The 18,130-nt window shown below is 41.8% G+C and overlaps 1 protein-coding gene and 2 long non-coding RNA genes across 15 annotated transcripts in view; 2 read left to right on the plus strand and 1 right to left on the minus strand.

Annotated features, from left to right (window-relative positions):
- The first annotated feature begins 4,636 nt into the window (after nucleotides 1-4,636).
- Nucleotides 4,637-7,509, plus strand: LOC121691823. The gene is made up of 3 exons (XR_006025201.1): nucleotides 4,637-4,720; nucleotides 5,255-5,262; nucleotides 7,438-7,509. It is a non-coding gene; the product is annotated as an uncharacterized LOC121691823 (long non-coding RNA).
- The window catches only part of LOC121690142 (histone-lysine N-methyltransferase, H3 lysine-79 specific-like), a 33,827-nt gene continuing 22,752 nt past the window's right edge, over nucleotides 7,056-18,130 (minus strand). For 9 of the 13 annotated variants that reach the window (XM_042070606.1, XM_042070596.1, XM_042070602.1 and 6 more), the window contains 5 exons: nucleotides 17,535-17,558; nucleotides 12,413-12,472; nucleotides 11,176-11,301; nucleotides 9,888-10,211; nucleotides 7,056-9,240 (listed from right to left, as the gene is read on the minus strand). In XM_042070606.1, coding sequence (XP_041926540.1) covers nucleotides 7,835-9,240; nucleotides 9,888-10,211; nucleotides 11,176-11,301; nucleotides 12,413-12,472; nucleotides 17,535-17,558 — 1,940 coding nt within the window. In that variant the 3' untranslated portion in view covers nucleotides 7,056-7,834. The remainder of the gene's footprint in view (nucleotides 9,241-9,887; nucleotides 10,212-11,175; nucleotides 11,302-12,412; nucleotides 12,473-17,534; nucleotides 17,559-18,130) is intronic. The other 4 variants (XM_042070555.1, XM_042070634.1, XM_042070621.1 and 1 more) reach the window with 1 other exon arrangement.
- LOC121691981 lies at nucleotides 14,790-15,764 on the plus strand. The gene is made up of 2 exons (XR_006025217.1): nucleotides 14,790-14,911; nucleotides 15,160-15,764. It is a non-coding gene; the product is annotated as an uncharacterized LOC121691981 (long non-coding RNA).

Consider the following 18,130-nt stretch of genomic DNA (forward strand, 5'->3'; position numbering starts at 1 on the left):
AGCGCAGTGTGATGTCATCTCCAGTGGAAAACTCCTTATCAACTGTGGCCAGTTCCATCTCTGAGGGAAACACAAAGCAGCATTACTGTATTTAACCCTTTCCCTGCCTTTAGACACACATAAATGCATTCCAATACAAACCTCAATACACTTATCCACACATACATACAAACACACACACACACACACAGACACACACATACACACACACACACACACACACACACACACACACACAGATTAACCAATACTACAACAAACAAATCATATGTATGCCATAAAAGAAATGCATCAAACATTATGGTTAATTTATGTGATTCAGACAAGGCCTTGCTCCATTTCTAAGCAACAGCAACAGTTCACAGATCAAAAGCAGAACATGTAAAATGAAAGCAAAATAATTCATGGGCGTTTTAACTGCTATATGCTAAGGCTGTATTTCCTACATTACATAATTCTGGTAAAAGCCTCTTTTAAATCTGTTAAATAAACATTTCAGTTTTCTTTACTGTTTTTCCTTACAGTACATACCGTATAGTCTGGTGCAGTTTCAACTCTAATGGGTGTTGTCCATAGACTGTATGTAAAAGTGTTGTCACATCCCTGCACGGACTCCTCACTGCTGCAAACACAACCGTATGGTGCCTGCTGCCAAACACTATTCTCTGAACACCTCTCTACTCCAAGTGGAGATAATCTCACTATGAACACTCCAACAGGAGATAATCTCACTATGAACACTCCTCTACTGGACTTCCTCATCTAGTCAGCCTCCTATGGGGTGGATCTAAACAAAGTAGTTCAATTCCACTGGTCCCCAATGCATATTCAGATTATTCAGACTAATACCCACTGAGTTCTGCTGTAGGGACTAACCCTTATTCAGACTAATACTGAGTTCTGCTGTAGGGACTAACCCTTATTCAGACTAATACTGAGTTCTGCTGTGGGACTAACCCTTATTCAGACTAATACACACTGAGTTCTGCTGACTAACCCTTATTCAGACTAATACCAACTGAGTTCTGCTGTAGAGACTAACCCTTATTCAGACTAATACACACTGAGTTCTGCTCTTATGCATCAACAGGCATGTCAAAACTCCATGTCCAAAACTCCTCTAGACATGTGCATTGTCAGACGAGGGCAGTCTTGCACTATGACTCTCTCACTGCATAAAAAGTTGTCTCTGAATATTCCATAGATTTCATGCTTTTCTGTTGAAATGACTGAGCAGCTCTCAAGATTAATGCAATAGGGCCACCTGATCTTTATTTGCCGAGTAACTGTGTGTTCTGTTCCTTTACTCGGTTGGCCATTTCCTCTTGGCATCTTGCCACTGCTCTCTCATGTGCTCTCACAGCAACATTACTCCAGGGCGCCCCCTTCTGATCGCCACCGGTACTTACTTAGATGATCAATGTCATGATAACAGTCACATACAGTGGAGTCGCACAAGTATTTAACCCCTTGAAATCACCATTTTCACATTTAAAAAAGTAAGCACACAAGCGTAAACATATTTGCCCAATTAGTATCATTATTATGAACAATAATATTTGTTTACATACAGGACAAAAATATATATTTAATAACAGAAAAAAATTAAGACTAAAGAGACAGAGTGATTCAACGTATAGTGGCATTATTATATGGGACATCAAGCCTGATGGATAATGTATCAAGCCTGATGGATAATGTGGCATTATTATATGGGTCATCAAGCCTGATGGATAATGTGGCATTATTATATGGGACATCAAGCCTGATGGATAATGTGGCATTATTATATGGGACATCAAGCCTGATGGATAATGTGGCATTATTATATGGGACATCAAGCCTGATGGATAATGTGGCATTATTATATGGGTCATCAAGCCTGATGGATAATGTGGCATTATTATATGGGACATCAAGCCTGATGGATAATGTGGCATTATTATATGGGACATCAAGCCTGATGGATAATGTGGCATTATTATATGGGACATCAAGCCTGATGGATAATGTGGCATTATTATATGGGTCATCAAGCCTGATGGATAATGTGGCATTATTATATGGGACATCAAGCCTGATGGACAATGACTCCCTAAAAGGGAGCAATAGGCTAACTGGAACCCACCACCAAGAAATTCTGCTAAACTTGACTAACAGTGTCAGACTGGGTTATTGCACACACATGCAAGAGAAGACACTCTGCAGAGAACGGTATGTATCCTCTTATATAACACTTTTGGTAGCAAGTAACCTAATTTACCAAAGTATTTGCATGTTCCTTTAAGGTTTTGACAGCAGTTCACTGACACCATTCTCATCTTCACCTCTTAGTATATTGTCTGTATATACGTAATGTACATTTTTGTCATATGCATTTCATACACAGGGGAATTTCAATGTGATTTACATAAACAAAAGCAAAAGTAATGGAAAATAAATTGCTAAAATGGCAATAGTTTAAAATAGTTTATTAAACTATTTTTTTCATTCTCTCTATCTCTCTGTCCTTTATTTACTAAAGTACATACAATAGAATAATTTCAGAAAAAAACATAAAAGACTTGAGGCAGAATAATTAAAAGCCAGATTCAAAATGTGGAACTCAGTGGTAACAGGAAGTGCAATTGATCAGTTAACAGAAAGCCTCTAAGTCTAGATTTAAAATGTGGGCCTTTTAGGGCCTTTTTGTTGTCATCTGAAAGTTGGCTCTAGAGCTGAACCGTATACAGTAGCAACCAAAAGCTGCCTCACCATGTTTAGTTGTAACATGCACAGCTTAATCCAACTGGATTTATTATGACCGCCGCGCAGCGAAGCGGCAGTCATATAGGTTTAGTCAGATTTTTTTCTTTTTCTTTTTCGTATGGCCAATTTTCCGTCAAGGATTCCTGTGACACTGAAAGACCGGGGTACACAAAACTTGGTGGGCATGTAGCCCCACATGGATAGCATGGAACTATCGTTTTGATCTGTAGCCCCACCGCTGGACTGGACCCCCCGAAAGGAGGGTAGGGCAGACACAGTTTTCTGTGAATATCTCGAGAACCGTAGGGTTTAGGAGGACCACCTTTTTTCTGTATGTTGATCTCAAGGGGCCATGTCAACCCATTCCATAACCACTCATTTCATGTATAGCGCCACCTAGTTAAACACAAAAAAGTAAAAATGACGCGCACACACATACATTCACAGTAATCATACGTATGACACATACTCACACAGTAGACATATGTACGCATGCATGCACATGCACACACACAGGCACATACGCAGGCACACACACAAGCACGCACACACACACACACACCCACACACATAAACATAAACATGTACACGCACACATGCACACAATTCAAGAATTTCTCAGAATTATGAACAGGCAAGATGGTGGACAGGCATACAGACTGTGAATGTATGTGTGTGTGTGTGTATCTGTTTATGCACATGTGTGCATATGGAATGGGTTAACATGACCCCTGGAGGCAAACATACGCATACCCTTTCGGGGGGTCCAGTCCAGTGGGGGGACTACAGATCAAAACGAAAAACAATGGTTCCATGCTATCCATGTGGGGTTACATGCCCACCAAGTTTTGTGGACCCCGGTCTTTCAGTGTCCCGGGAATCCTTGACGGAAATTTGGCCATGTGAAAAAGAAAAGAAAAAATAAATAAATAAATAAATAAATCTGACTAAACCTATATGACCGCCGCTTTGCCGCGCGGCGGTCATAATAAAACACCAGCAATACATTGCACATGTATCTTAAAATATATGCTGAAACATCAATTCCAGTTATCCAATATTACAGCAAGAAATGAACAGACTATAATCCTATCTAACGTGGGATCCATCTATTTCACTAAAACAAAATGTAAAAAAAGGAAAATATGAATATCAAAAGAAACCTTGCCTTGCCTTACATATATACAGGCACAATACATACTGTACGTTATATGCAGACAGAGGTGCTGACACTGTCAAGGGAAAATAAACAAGCTTTCATCACTGCATGTCTGAAATATGTTATGATTTCAGTTTGAACAAAAGAATAATCTACCCATACAATTCTCTCATCTTCTGCTTTATCGTTCATTATTGTACATGTCTTTCAGCAGAGAGTGTGTGTGTCACTATTGTACATGTCTTCCAGCAGAGAGTGTGTGTGTCACTATTGTACATGTCCCTCCAGCAGAGAGTGTGTGTCACTATTGTACATGTCTTTCAGCAGAGTGTGTGTGTCACTATTGTACATGTCCCTCCAGCAGAGAGTGTGTGTCACTATTGTACATGTCCCTCCAGCAGAGAGTGTGTGTGTCACTATTGTACATGTCTTTCAGCAGAGTGTGTGTGTCACTATTGTACATGTCCCTCCAGCAGAGAGTGTGTGTCACTATTGTACATGTCTTTCAGCAGAGTGTGTGTGTCACTATTGTACATGTCCCTCCAGCAGAGAGTGTGTGTCACTATTGTACATGTCCCTCCAGCAGAGAGTGTGTGTGTCACTATTGTACATGTCTTTCAGCAGAGAGTGTGTGTGTCACTATTGTACATGTCCCTCCAGCAGAGAGTGTGTGTCACTATTGTACATGTCTTTCAGCAGAGTGTGTGTCACTATTGTACATGTCCCTCCAGCAGAGAGTGTGTGTCACTATTGTACATGTACTCCAGCAGAGAGTGTGTGTGTCACTATTGTACATGTACTCCAGCAGAGAGTGTATGTCATTGAAACTACTGACCGCTGCCCTCAACGCATCTGTCTCCCTGTTCATCTTCACTGTGACCTGTTTCAGATGGTCATGAAAGGAGGTCAAATCAACACACAAAGCACGCTCCTCACAAAGGAGGAGTTGCGTTGGCCGCTCACCTTTTCACGTGTATGAACAATGGACAAATAGGGTGAAGAGTTAATTGGTAATGTTATTACGAGAAAAAAACACGTTTTTAATCTGACTCCATTATTAGGGCCCGAGCACCGACGGTGCCGGCCTCGCGCACCGAGAGGTGCGAAGCCCTATTGTTTTTGAAAGGATTATTATTATTATTATTATTTGTTCACCTTTTTGCTACTTTTGAGGTGGTTAGCATGGATGAAAAGTCTTGGAATTTGGCACACACATCTGGTATCACAATGGCTACACAGGCATAAAGGCTTGGCCCCGGGCGTGGCCCAGGGATTCAGTAGCGCCCCCTTAGGTGATTGATCCAGTGGTTGGCACATACTTTCAGCTAGACACACCAAATTTGGTAGGTGTGTGTGTATCTCCCCAAGATGAACAACTTTCGTATTTACAATGCATTAGCCATGCCCAACAGGAAGTGAAGTATTTGGGATTTTGTGTGGACTAAAATGTGATGAATTGTGATGACAAAAGAGGTGCTTCCCATCGGTGAAAACGCATGAAATTTGGCATACAGGTCAAGAGGTACCGTGAATATACAGGGGAAAAGCCTTGGCACCGGGCGTTGCCCAGGAACTCCATAGCGCCCCCTTATGTCACTGTGACTTGTGGTTGGCATATAGTTTTAGATACACACACCAAATTTGGTGGGTGTATCTAAAACCCAAAAACAAACAACTTTTGTATTAACATGCCATTAGCCACGCCCACAGGAAGTGAGGTAATTGAGATTGTGTGTGTTGTGGACATGATCAATTTTAACGTACTCCTCCTAGACGGTTGATCCGATTCATGTCAAAGTTGGTATACATGACGCCGAGATGTTCCTGATTATAAATTGTGAAGCTTTTTTTTTATATGTTGTAATTTGACGAAATGGCGAAATTATTAATTTTAATACCCTTCCACATAAACAATAAATGTGTCATAATTCACCATGCATGGCTTGAAATGTTTTATATTTCACAGGTCATTGAAGACCATAATGCATAATGCATAATGAAGTTAATAATGATATTCACATGCCCATAATGCATGTTTGGCATAGCGCCACCAACTGGCAACAGAAAGAATGACAATTACACTGATGTCACATGATCAATTTTAACATACTGCTCCTAGACGGTTTGTCAGATTCATGTGAAATTTGGCAAACATTATGCCAAGATGTCGCTGATGTTAAATTGTGAAGGGATTTTTGATATGTTGTAATATGTCATGATTTTAATATCTCACCATATAAACAGGAAATGTGTCATAAACTCACAGTGCATTAAATGAATGGTCTGAAACTTCTCAGGTTAATAGATATTATGATTATGATGATATCCAGACACCCAATTGGCCTGCCTGGCATAGCGCCACCACCTGGCCAAGCAGGAAATGTGCCAGAAATGGACAATGCCTTAAGTGATTGATCTGAAACTTCATAAAATATTGGATATCATTATGGTGATGATATTCACACATATAATTCACATGCCTAGCATAGCGCCACCATCTGGCCAAACAGGAAACATGCCAGAAATGCTCTATGTTTTGAATGAATGGTCTGAAACTTCTCAGGTTAATAGATATTCTAATTATGATGATATCCAGACACCCTATGGGCCTGCCTGGCATAGCGCCACCACCTGGCCAAGCAGGAAAATGTGCCAGAAATTGGTAATGCCTATATTGGTTGATCTGAAACTTTGCAAAATATTGGATATCATTAGTGTGATCATGTTCACATGTGTAATTCAAATGCTTAATATACTGCCCCCATATGGCCAAAAAGTGTTTCAGAAATGTTCTTTGCTTTAAATGAATAATCTGAAATTTCTCAGGTTAATTTATATTATGATTATGATGACACACAATGGGCCTGCCTTGCATTGCGCCCCCACCTGGCCAAGCAAGTAAATGTGCCAGAAAATAACATGCAAAAACAAATAGCACACACATCAAATATGTACATTTTACAAATGCACCACGTCGGTGCTTTGTTGGATTCTGAAATGTCACGGGTTGCGGCCCGCAGGTGCTCGGGCCCGCCATTGCCGCTTGCGGCTATATTATTAACAACTTGTATATCGAATCAATTACCAAGTAAGTTTATCAGCTATGGCAGAACATGGCATGGCATACAAGGAGTTTGAGATGTACGACTGGTGGTTAAGTGAACAATTTATTTGGCATTGGGCCTTAACGGTACAGTAAGTGTAACCAATATCACTTCAATTCAATGTAAAAGTAACTCAGGTAGGTAAAACATAACAACAATGTCACAAAAAGAAGCTTAACCAATACCACAAACTTAAACTTAATGAATTAACAAGTTCTCAGATCTCAGATACACCAGATAAAACAGTATATCAAATCATAAGATTGACACAATCCCAAAATAAAGGATAGAAAGAGAGGGAAAGAGAGGGAGAGAGAAAACAGACAGAGAGAGAAAGAAGAGCCAGCGAGGCTGAGGGCCAGAGAAAGGAAAAGAGTCAAGAGAGCCCGAGCTGAGAAGCATCTCCTCTTTTATCATTCATCCAAGCAAACCCCGAATCAACAGGACCTTTGTTATCTGAGAGCTGTGGGTGTGGTGTAGGTGTGATACCTGCGAATCTCCCTCCCAAAGACTATAGTGTAGTTCTCAGTCCACAACTATGCACAGATACTGTACATTGCATTGTAATGAAACCATGATCAGACTATTACCCACATTACAAGTATTAATTTAAGACCAAACATGAATGTGTTATATTCACAACATACTGTACATTTTCAGAGGTGATCAGAGGAGATTTCAGAGGTGATCATCACTGTATGATAATTAGTTCGGCCTGGCACCCTGGGCAGTTAAGAATGCCCTTTGTTTGCAATGGGGGTAGCCATGTGGCAGGCTTCTGCCCAAATATTGGTCTTGCAGTCATTCTGTCAAGTAATTTTGCTCAAGTCTCTTCCTGTCTCTCTCTCTCATTCAGTATCTGTCTCATCCTCTCCATCTCTCTGTCTTTCTCATTCAGCATCTCTTTCATTCTCTCTATCTCTCTGTCCTTGTCTATTCGGTCTTGCAGGAGTATCGCTACCTCCATACGTTTGTCTCCATCACACTGCCTGAGTGTCAGTTCATCAATGGCCTTCCCTTTGTCTCTTAGTTCCTGAAGAATTATTCCAAACTCTCGACTCTTCTCCTCCATCTGTTGTTTTGTCTCCTCTAGCTCTCTCTTCTTCTCCGCAATCCCTCTATTCTTCTCCTCCATCTGTCTGTTGAGCTCTCCCTCCATCATCTCCTTGTTGAAGCTGATGTTTCTCTGTAGTTCAGAGAAGATGATCTTCATGAGCTTTCTCTCTGCTTCAGTCCTGGCCTCTCTCTCATAGCTCTCTCTTATCTCCTCCATCTCTCTCAACTCCTTCTCCTTTTTTTCCTTCATTTGATTCAGATTTGTCTCCATCTCCTCCTTCTGTGCAATCTCTTTCTGCAATTCACACTGCATCATTGCTCTTTGCTTCTCATCATTTGCTTCATTTATTTTTTTCTCTAGTTCAGTTGTTTTATCATGTACCGTTCTAATTTGTCTTTTATGCTTCTGAATCTCCCTGTCCATCTTCTTCAGATACTTCTGAACAATTTTATCAAGTTCAACTTTTCTCTCTCTCTCCTCTCTATCTTTCCTCTCCTCCACCTCTCGTTCTTTCTGCATCCTTCTCTCTATCTCTCTGAGCTGTCTCTCTGCCTCCTGGTAGGTCTCACTGCTGTAGAATCTCTCTCTGTTTCCTGACACCATCTCTTCTATCTTCTCGAGCAGCTGTGTGATCTTAGTATCATCAGGCCTGTCCTTAACGTTGAGAAGGTGACACCTGTTGCCACATTTCTCTACCAGCTGCTGGAGCTCCTGGCTCCCTGTCTGGAGCAACTCCTCCACACTCCTCTCTCTCAGCCCCTCAGCATGGGTGAAGAGGATCAGTGTGTGTCCCCAACAGCCCTCCCCAAAAATATCCTCCATTTTCTCCAGCATCCTCCTCTCCTCCCCTTCAGATGGCTTCATTGGCATCAGCAGGAGGAAGGCGTGAGGTCCTGGGGCAGACAGACGGACACAAAGCCCCACGTCCTTTCTCATGTCCTTCTCAGAGAGTCCACTACAGAACCAGTCCGGAGTTTCTACAGTGGTAACCCGTCTCCCAGCCACCTCCCCCTGTCTGCTCTTGCTGTGCTGGGTCTCCGTGAGTGTGTTTGTGCCCAGGATGGTGTTTCCTGCTGCCCTCTTCCCAGCTGTGCTCCCCCCCAGCAGCACCAGCCTCAGCTCAGACACAGCAGGAGACACTGGGGGGGCTGGACCAGGACTCTCTCCTCCCACTGCAAACATAAACAAAACTTACGGTCAGGCAATTAATGACTGGAAAAACAATGGGCCCTAAATTGAAAGACGGGCAATGCTTAGAGATATTAAGGTTGTCTTGAATGTGCTATTACATATTTATTTAATATTTATTTATATTTGCTATGGCACTCTCCCATTGACTTGCTTTGTATGTGATTCAGTGTTTCCAGGGGTGAAGTTAGCAGGTTTACATACTAGCCTACAGATTGTTAGTGAATATCTTTTCTCTGCAGGAGGAACACTGCGAACATATTCCACAACATCTAGAAAATGTTTTTGTCAGTAAAACAGGCAGCAATAAGCTTAGCTACTCAACAATAAGCTACAATAATGCTGTGTACAGACAGAGGCCGTAAAAACCTACGTATGCCACTTGCCACATAACTCAACCAGTTAGTCTATAAGTACCCATGCATGCACTGTGTGTGTGTGTGTGTGTGTGTGTGTGTGTGTGTGTGTGTGTGTGTGAGTGTGAGAGAGAGAGAGAGACTGGTTAACATGCCCTGTTCGTGTAACTCTTTTAAGATGCCATGTATGTGTGTAACTGTGTGTGTAACTGTATGTGTGTGTTTCCTGTGTGTGTAACTCTGTTAACGTGTCCTGTGTGTGACCTCACACTTACCATTCAGATGTTCTCTCCTCTCCCTCTGTTTGTGTCTCTCCACTTGATTATGTCTGTCTCCTCTCTCCTTGTCCTGCAGTTGGGTCCTCAGCTCCTGCACTTCGCTATTCCTCATCTGTAGTTCAGTTTCCAGAGAGAGCACCTGTCGTAAGAGGCTGGTTACGTTGTCCTGTCGATTCTCTCTCTGCGTCTCTCCCACTTCCTCCTGTTGTTTCGAGTTTGTCGATTTTCTCTCTGCCTCTCTCCGTCTTCCCTCCTCATAGTCACACCTCAGCATCTCTTTACTGTTCGGCTGTTTCCCCCTTCCCTCAGCTCTCTGGTATGCTTGAAAAGACAAACATCTCAGTATGCTTATTTTTGGTGTGTGTGTTTCTTTGAGAGCAGTATTTATCATTTTTAATCTGTGAGTGTCTCCTTGTGGTAAGTCATAGACATCACTGATTGTTTGGTCTTGTTTTATATGGTCATGTTTATGGTTATGGTATTTAGCAGACCCTTTTGTCCAAAGTCCAAAGTTAAAATTGTCCAAAGTTAAATTTAACAGTAAACAATTACTGTTGGTAACAATATATGGAGAATAGCAATAATAAACAACAATGTCAATTCATAGCCTAAAGTAAATAAATAAATACTATACTATACAAACCATAACGGATGAGAAACGCTTAATGACCTAAGTGCATGTTGAACATACTGTATATGCCTTTAGACCCCTCTTGAAAGACCCAAACTATCACAGGAACGGAGAGCACTGGGCAACTCATTCCACCAACATGGAACCACTGAGGAAAATACTCTTTTGACCTAGCCTTTATGGCTGGTCGCCGACACAACAGACGCTTATCAGAAGACTGCAGTGGGCGGTTGTGGATATATATCTTGATCATCGAATAGAGCAGATCCAGTCAGTGCTCTATAGGCCAAAGTGAGAGATTTACATATGTCCCCTTTGGCTGATTGAAGACCAGGCGTGCTGCAGCATTCTGAATCAGTTGTAACTACAAAAGCAGGTAGGCCAGCTAAGTGTGAATCACAATAGTCCAGCTTGAAGATAGCGATGGCCTGTAGGCTACAAGACGTTGTGTGGAATCTTGTGCCATATAAGGTGTGATCTTCCTAATGTTGTGGTAAAGCGACATGATTTTGCAATTGAGGCTTCATGCTCAGAGAAGTGAAGTCGGTCATCAATTATGATTTTCAAGCAGTATATTACTGTAACTGCAATGTCAGTGATGGGTCTATGCTGGTACCCTGCTCCAATACAACAAAAGGATGTGACCTTACTTACCAAGAGCTTTTGCCATCTTCTTGTTCAGCTTGGCCCCGTGGGCCAGTTTGTAAGCCTTCTGTGTCTCCTGGATCAACTGTGCTTCGTGCTTCTTCCTCTCCTCACGCAGTTGTCTACTCACTTCCTCTGCATGTACAATTGAAAAATTCCTTTTTTTTAAACTGACATACTCCATTTTAATGGATTTTCAAAAAAAATGGTTTTATTGTGAATTTCAAGCAATATGAAACTGTTGGATTGTTTTGTTAAGATTTGTCTCAAGTCATCACGTAAACAATAGAAAGACATGACAGAGTTCCTCATTAATAGTTTAGAATATTGTATGACAATGTGATTAAAAGACTGATCTAGTACTACATGTGTTCAACGTAATTGATTTACTGTTATTTTGAATAGCTGTCTATCTGCTCGGGTGAGACCTCCTATTGGTGCTCTGATCAGAATAGTACCAGCATTATCTTGTATTATTACACGGCTCTTCATAATGCTGCAGAATGCCTTCCCAACGTTCGGTGGTCTGATATTTCTCGATAACAGACCGTTGCTAAGTATAACAGACCGCTGGCAAGGACCGCAGACCGCTGTCACATCTTTCATATCACTCCGCAATTAATCCCGTCACTTCTTGCATACATGGAACTTCATTCAAAAGTGAAAGCAGACATTTGATCAGCTGTGTTCTAAAGAACGTTTGATTCAAAGTCAGCGTGTGTTGCTAACTATTTGTTTCTCAGCAAAAGCAACTATGAAACGGTAAGAAATAAATGCAAAGAGTCATATCATGTGGAGTAGGCTAGGTCTATATTTAGAAGCACTGACTGCGATAGCTTTGCACTGAGCAAATAGATGCCAAACACAAGCACTGACTGCGATAGCTTTGCACTGAGCAAATAGATGCCAAACACAGCCACTGACTGCGATAGCTTTGCACTGAGCAAATAGACGCCAAACACAAGCACTGACTGCGATATCTTTGCACTGAGCAAATAGACGCCAAACACAACACTGACTGTGATATCTTTGCACTGGACAAATAGACAAAGAAGAGCTGCGTGTGACTACCACCAGCACAGAATTATGTGAGAAACGACTTTTGTTTGGTAATGTACCTGAATGTGTTTGGGTATTTTGCAGTGTCCCTGAATGTGTTTGGGTATTTTGCAGTGTCCCTGAATGTGTTTGGGTGTTTGGTAGTGTCCCCCTGTGTCTAACCCCCTCCTCATTCCCCTCCACTCACCAATCGCTCGGACAGATTCCTCCATTTGCTTCTCGTGTCTATCAGTTATCTTCCGAAAGTCTGGAGAAACAGGAAGATACAACACACAAATAGTCATTTGGAAAACAAATAATTATTGGATGTGTGTGTGTGTGTGTGCAGTGTTGGGAAGGATACTTTTGAAAATGTATTCCCACTACAGATTACTGAATATATGCACTAAAATGTATTTTGTAACATATTCCAATAGATTACTCAAAGTGAGTTAAGTATTTTGAATACTTTGGATTACATCAGGATTGTATTATATTTTGTCAGCAGTGGATGAAACAGTTATGTGAGGTTATGTGAAGTTGTAAGACCCACAGTGTCAACAACAACCTGCTTTACAGTGGGGATGGATTGTATAAGCCTTAGCCCATGTGCTATGAAACGCTGTTAAAGTCATTGTGTCAAAGAACTCTGGTGGAAAAAAACTACCCATTCACTCCAAGACCAATTGGCACTCTGGAAAGCCTCTATCCAAGGAGACATACTAAACCAACAAACTTTTTCCGTCATTCCCCTCTTCGGAGGTGGGGAATTTTCAAGGCCCACCCCGACAAACACAGGACGTCCCCCGGACCTTATGCCGACATTCACGACGTCCCCGATTGGTCCTGAACGTCATGTTCTCTAGCGGACGTTCCGGTGACCTTATTGACGTCCGGAGCAAGTTATCGTCTGGTTATTGCGTGATGTCCGGTGCAGGACTTTCTGGGGACGTCAACGTCAGGTCCCTCGGATGACATTTGCATTTGGTCATTTCAAATACCTCCTAAGGACCCGACAATAACGTTATATCGGGGACATGGGGGGGACGTTTGTTTATTCACACATGGAATCGGAGCCACGTTAACCTATGGAGACTGACGGCCTGTGGGTCATGAAGGACACTTATTTGGATGTGTGGTGGCTTTAACCACGTAAAAACAGAGTGAAATAACATTTTGTACTATAGAAACATTATATAATTCGAAACATGCATTATTCTAGCTATATTAATGGCATAGTGCATGCTATTTCCATAACCGCGAGATAAGCGCTTTGCCATGACGTCAATGAGTTGTTAACAGACATGAACCAAGACATATAGCCCAGCAGCAATCTATCTAAAATAACACCTACTTGAAGTACTATTCATGATATGTTGTCAAATATTGAAATTGTGGGAAGTTTACATAATTTAAGCTGTATGTTTCATTCGTCCCTCACGCACGTTCGACTTCTCCTTAAATAACTCTTTAACGGTTTTGTTCAGAGCTGTAGATGCAACTGTATTTGACAGAGGATAGATGTAGGTTGCTAGAGACAAAATATTAACTTTCAGTGTTTTACGATGTCTTTGTAAATTACATTTAATTAAGAAGTGTTTCATTCGTCCCGGTTCTCCCCCATTTGTTTAGGGTTGTCTAGCAACAGAAGTGACTACTTAATTTGTAAAGCAAAACGATCTAGCTCTACATTGCAGAAGAATTAAGGATACTGCTTCTTCATGACTTGTTTAAATGTCATTGTAATTTATTTGACGCATGCTCGTGTTTAAGTGTCACGCATAGCTGTCCCCGATGTTACAGCAGCTCCTTGTGGAAACAGCAAAGAATGCACATATCCGATGAGATTTCTGATGAGGAGCAAGCTCTCTGCCTCACCAGAGCCTTACTGTTTATTAATAAAACAATGATATAGAATAGAAACATCTGGAATCTATTTATTTCATCTTAAAGTTGGCTACAAAGAGCATTCATAGCCTAGAGAAAACGACCCAGACAGCATTTACATCTGTGCCAGATCCGTTTTTGAATCAGCAGATTCGCGCAGCAGTCGCACTCACTATGCAGATCTGCACCAACTTTGCGCCAGACTTGTCTGTAGCTTCTGACTGTGACAGTCCATCCAGCGGGTGCGGCGCCTATCCGGGGCAGCTTCGCAGACCAGACGCGCCACAACTGAATTGAGTCCGCCCGGCCGGTGTGGGCCAGATCCGCAGGAGCTGTGCAGACCTGACGCGCCACAACTAACGGAACACTTTTCCCCCACATAAACCTGCAACTCTGCGTTATGTGATTATGCAGAGTGGAAGACTACAGGCTGCACCGTCTTTGTGATTATTGGCAAGTACATTATACAAGTATCATTTTAAATGTAAACTGGTGTTGATGTCATTTTAGTCTGCTAAATATTTAGGCCTGTATTAAACATGAAAGTTTACAAACTTAGTTTACTCTGAAATTCTGACAACCTGAAACGTGCCAGACAAGCTGGGTAGTAGCTACGGTTAGCTTGTAGTCTAGGTTCTTTTAAACATGCAGCCACAACCATGTGAACATGAGCTTTAAGGCTAAATTGGTGAGCTTTGCTTATTATTCACCAAAATCGCTTAATATCGTGTCCTTTGTGTGTTAGCTGCAAATTCGTAGCCATTAGCGCTAACGTTACCCACTTTGTCTGTAGCTAGCCTTGCTGCTAGTAGCACTGCAGGTATTGCATAGACGGCCAGCGTTTTTTAAGCCTGTTTAAAATGGATTTAGAGTGGAAAAACTTGGCTGTAAACACTAGGCTTTATATCGAAGATCCACAAGAATTGTCGCTGTCCTCCAGTTTATCCGGTTTGGGATGCAATGCGTTGTTGGCATACTATACTGTTATAAAATAAATAATCTTTGGATGTTGAATCTAATATTTACTCTTTGTTTCTTTGCTTTGTGTGCTTTTTGTACGTCTCACAGGAGCAGTGAGGAAGAATCGCAGGTTGATGCCTAACTTTAACGTTAGTCCATTGGGCTAGTTTTTGCCCTGGTCCTCTGACATCCATCCGTGAACGGCACTGCTATTCACCGTCTCCTCGAAAATATTTCTCAGGACAGCTACTAGCCTCTGTGAGAGATCTGCCGCTGCCGCGACCAAGGAACTGCTGCTGACCTGCGAGCTGCCGTGATAGCAGCCTGCCCTGCAGTCTGGATTGAGTAGCCTAGCTAACGTCGAAGAACTCTCACGAAACAACAAACTGTCGCTGTCAAAGTCCACCGACCTGCTGATCTGCAGGATCGCCCAACTGTTCTGTGCTTTCAGTGCTCCCCAGACTGCCAGTAATCTTCCTCCGACACAGCTGAGCGCCGTCGTCATCATCATCGGGACATCAGCCGGTTAGATGCAACGGACTATGTTAACATGACATTTTCTTTCAGTGCGTTTAGCGGAGTTTGTTTATCAAAATAAGCCTTATATTTTACATATTGGTTTGTGTTATGTTGTAGGCCTAGGCCTAAGCTTAGGCTAGCGGACACAGTGTTCTCTTTTGCCTTTTTAAAATAAAAAACTATTTTGAAAATTACAAATTGTGTGGGTCTTAATTCTCTGATAGCTTAAATATGAATCACAGACCAGGGCCAGATGAGCCCCAGATGTAGAATATGAGTCTGGGCCAGATCCGCACCAAATGCCATGGCAATATTAACTGTACTGGGCCAGATCTGTCTCTGATCCGTAATTCCAACCTGTTCCGGTATTGGCCCGTTGGAAGAAATGACCCCGGGGCAGGTCCGTTTAGTGGATCTGCGCCAAATGCTAATGCAGATCTGGACCAAATCTGGCCCAAATATATTTTGCTGTCTGGGGATATATTTTTCTTTATCTGCAATGTTCCAGGAAGATAGGCTTACATTTATAGGCTGTCCCTGTTTGATCACAGGTCCAAGAAAACGAGTGGATATAACGTCAATGCATTCTAGTTATGTTTCATGTAGCCTACTTTATTTCATGTTGAGTTTTGCTTCCCAGCATGCATTGCGATTCATTTAGTATTTTTGGCTATTATTAGTTTTTAATATTTTGAAACAATATGGTTTGAACAATTTATCTTATAGCCTAGGCCTACTCTGATAATGTTTTGAACAATATGCTACGGGATATGCCCATTAAAACGTCGTATTAGTTTATTAAGAAAATGACACCGTAGATGTGAAAGTAGCCCGGTATAAATTTCCATGTCTACTCTTCAGTAGTGTAATGCATTCGGTGGACGTGATTTCATACATGCGTGAAAATATGAGGTGAGTGAAGTTGATTGTGTAGGCTAGCTGTAGAACAAGTCATTAATGCGTGTTCATGTTCCGTCTACCTCTCTCCTAGCAACTGAGACTTACAGGATGTAATACCATACCATATCGCGCTTCATGATTTTTTTTTTCTTACCATATCGCGGAAATATAAACGTTGCGCGCATAACGTCGTGGTGACCATTACAGGACGTCCTCTCAAAGTCTCGTGGACGTCTTTTAGACCTCCCGAACAGAGGTCCGCGGGACGTAAAGGGAACCCTACACAATGTCGAGGAGGTGACGTTCGCCAGGGGACCTTTAGGGGACGTCGCCAGGACTTCATTTTGTTTAGTGGGACCTCATCACCCCAGCAAAATGGTAACTAAAACATTATTTTCACATGTTGGTTCCATGTTACATTTCTCGTCCCCTGATTCTGATGTTGTTGAAAGGTCCCATATAATACTTTGTGTGTGTGTGTGTGTGTGTGTGTGTGTGTGTGTGTGTATGTGTGTGTGTGTGTATGTGTGTGTGTGAGCTTCACTTTGTGTCAGTCATATTTACAAGATTTTTGGAACCGGCTAGATATAGCCTCCATGCAGCCGGCTGTCCCATTATTTCATTGACAAGTGATGGCGGGATGTCAAGGCCTCTGGCAAAGAAACAAATTTGAACACGGCAATCACCCGCAACCAGTATTGAGATGTGATTTATCGGTCGGTGTGAAATTAAATGTGTAAATAAATGTAAAGATTCCTTTTTAGTGACAATGGAACTAATAGGCCTGGGCGGGAGGAGTGCACATTTTCACCACCAGGAGGCAGCGCTGCCAAGCTGGCAGCCAAAGTCTGTTTTATCCAAGATTGTATTATGTTTACAAAGAAACAACCTGTGTCAATATGTGTCAACTTTGTGTCATTCGTGTTTACTTACTCCGAAACTTCCATCCGTCCTCATCATTTTAGGAGTTCTTTATTTGACATAATTATAAAACATGTATAGAAAATATGGACATGGTGTGCAATGGATGGCAGTTAGACTGCTGTTATTAACCTGTCACTTACCAGGGCATATGACTCCTGTCTCTCCTAAAAAGAAACCAGAAGCAGAGATGTAATCAGTAAAATATTAATTACAGAGGAACACACAGCTCTTTATACTATAGTAAATCATTGTGGCATTAGAAATACAATCACATGATCATTCACAATCATTCAACACATTTTAGGGACCGTTCGTTATTTATAAACGGGGTCACCGGAGGGATTTTGAGTGCTTCAATCAAAAGCTGCATGACCCTCCCCTGCCTGCAAGAACAATTTCAACGACCCTCCAGCAGTCTTTTCAAAAAGGACATGACCCTCCCCGGCCAGTCGTCAATACCTTCCGCCCACGCTATAGAGCGCTATGAAAACACATCGACTTTAGCAATAGTTCTAAACTCACCCTCTGCTTTCTGATCTTACACATCACACTTCACCAAGATGGTGGCCATTTCAGTAGATTTACTCACTAACATTGTTGTGGAAACACAATAAGCATGGAAACTAAATGCACACTTCCTGCAACTGCATTAGCCTACTTGAAATAATTTACTCCTCTAGTAAGTATTCACATGAAATAAAACAATAAAACATTGAGACCATTCAACAAAGCACAC

Source organism: Alosa sapidissima, chromosome 2 (genome assembly GCF_018492685.1).
Source record: "Alosa sapidissima isolate fAloSap1 chromosome 2, fAloSap1.pri, whole genome shotgun sequence".
Classification (NCBI taxonomy): domain Eukaryota; kingdom Metazoa; phylum Chordata; class Actinopteri; order Clupeiformes; family Clupeidae; genus Alosa; species Alosa sapidissima.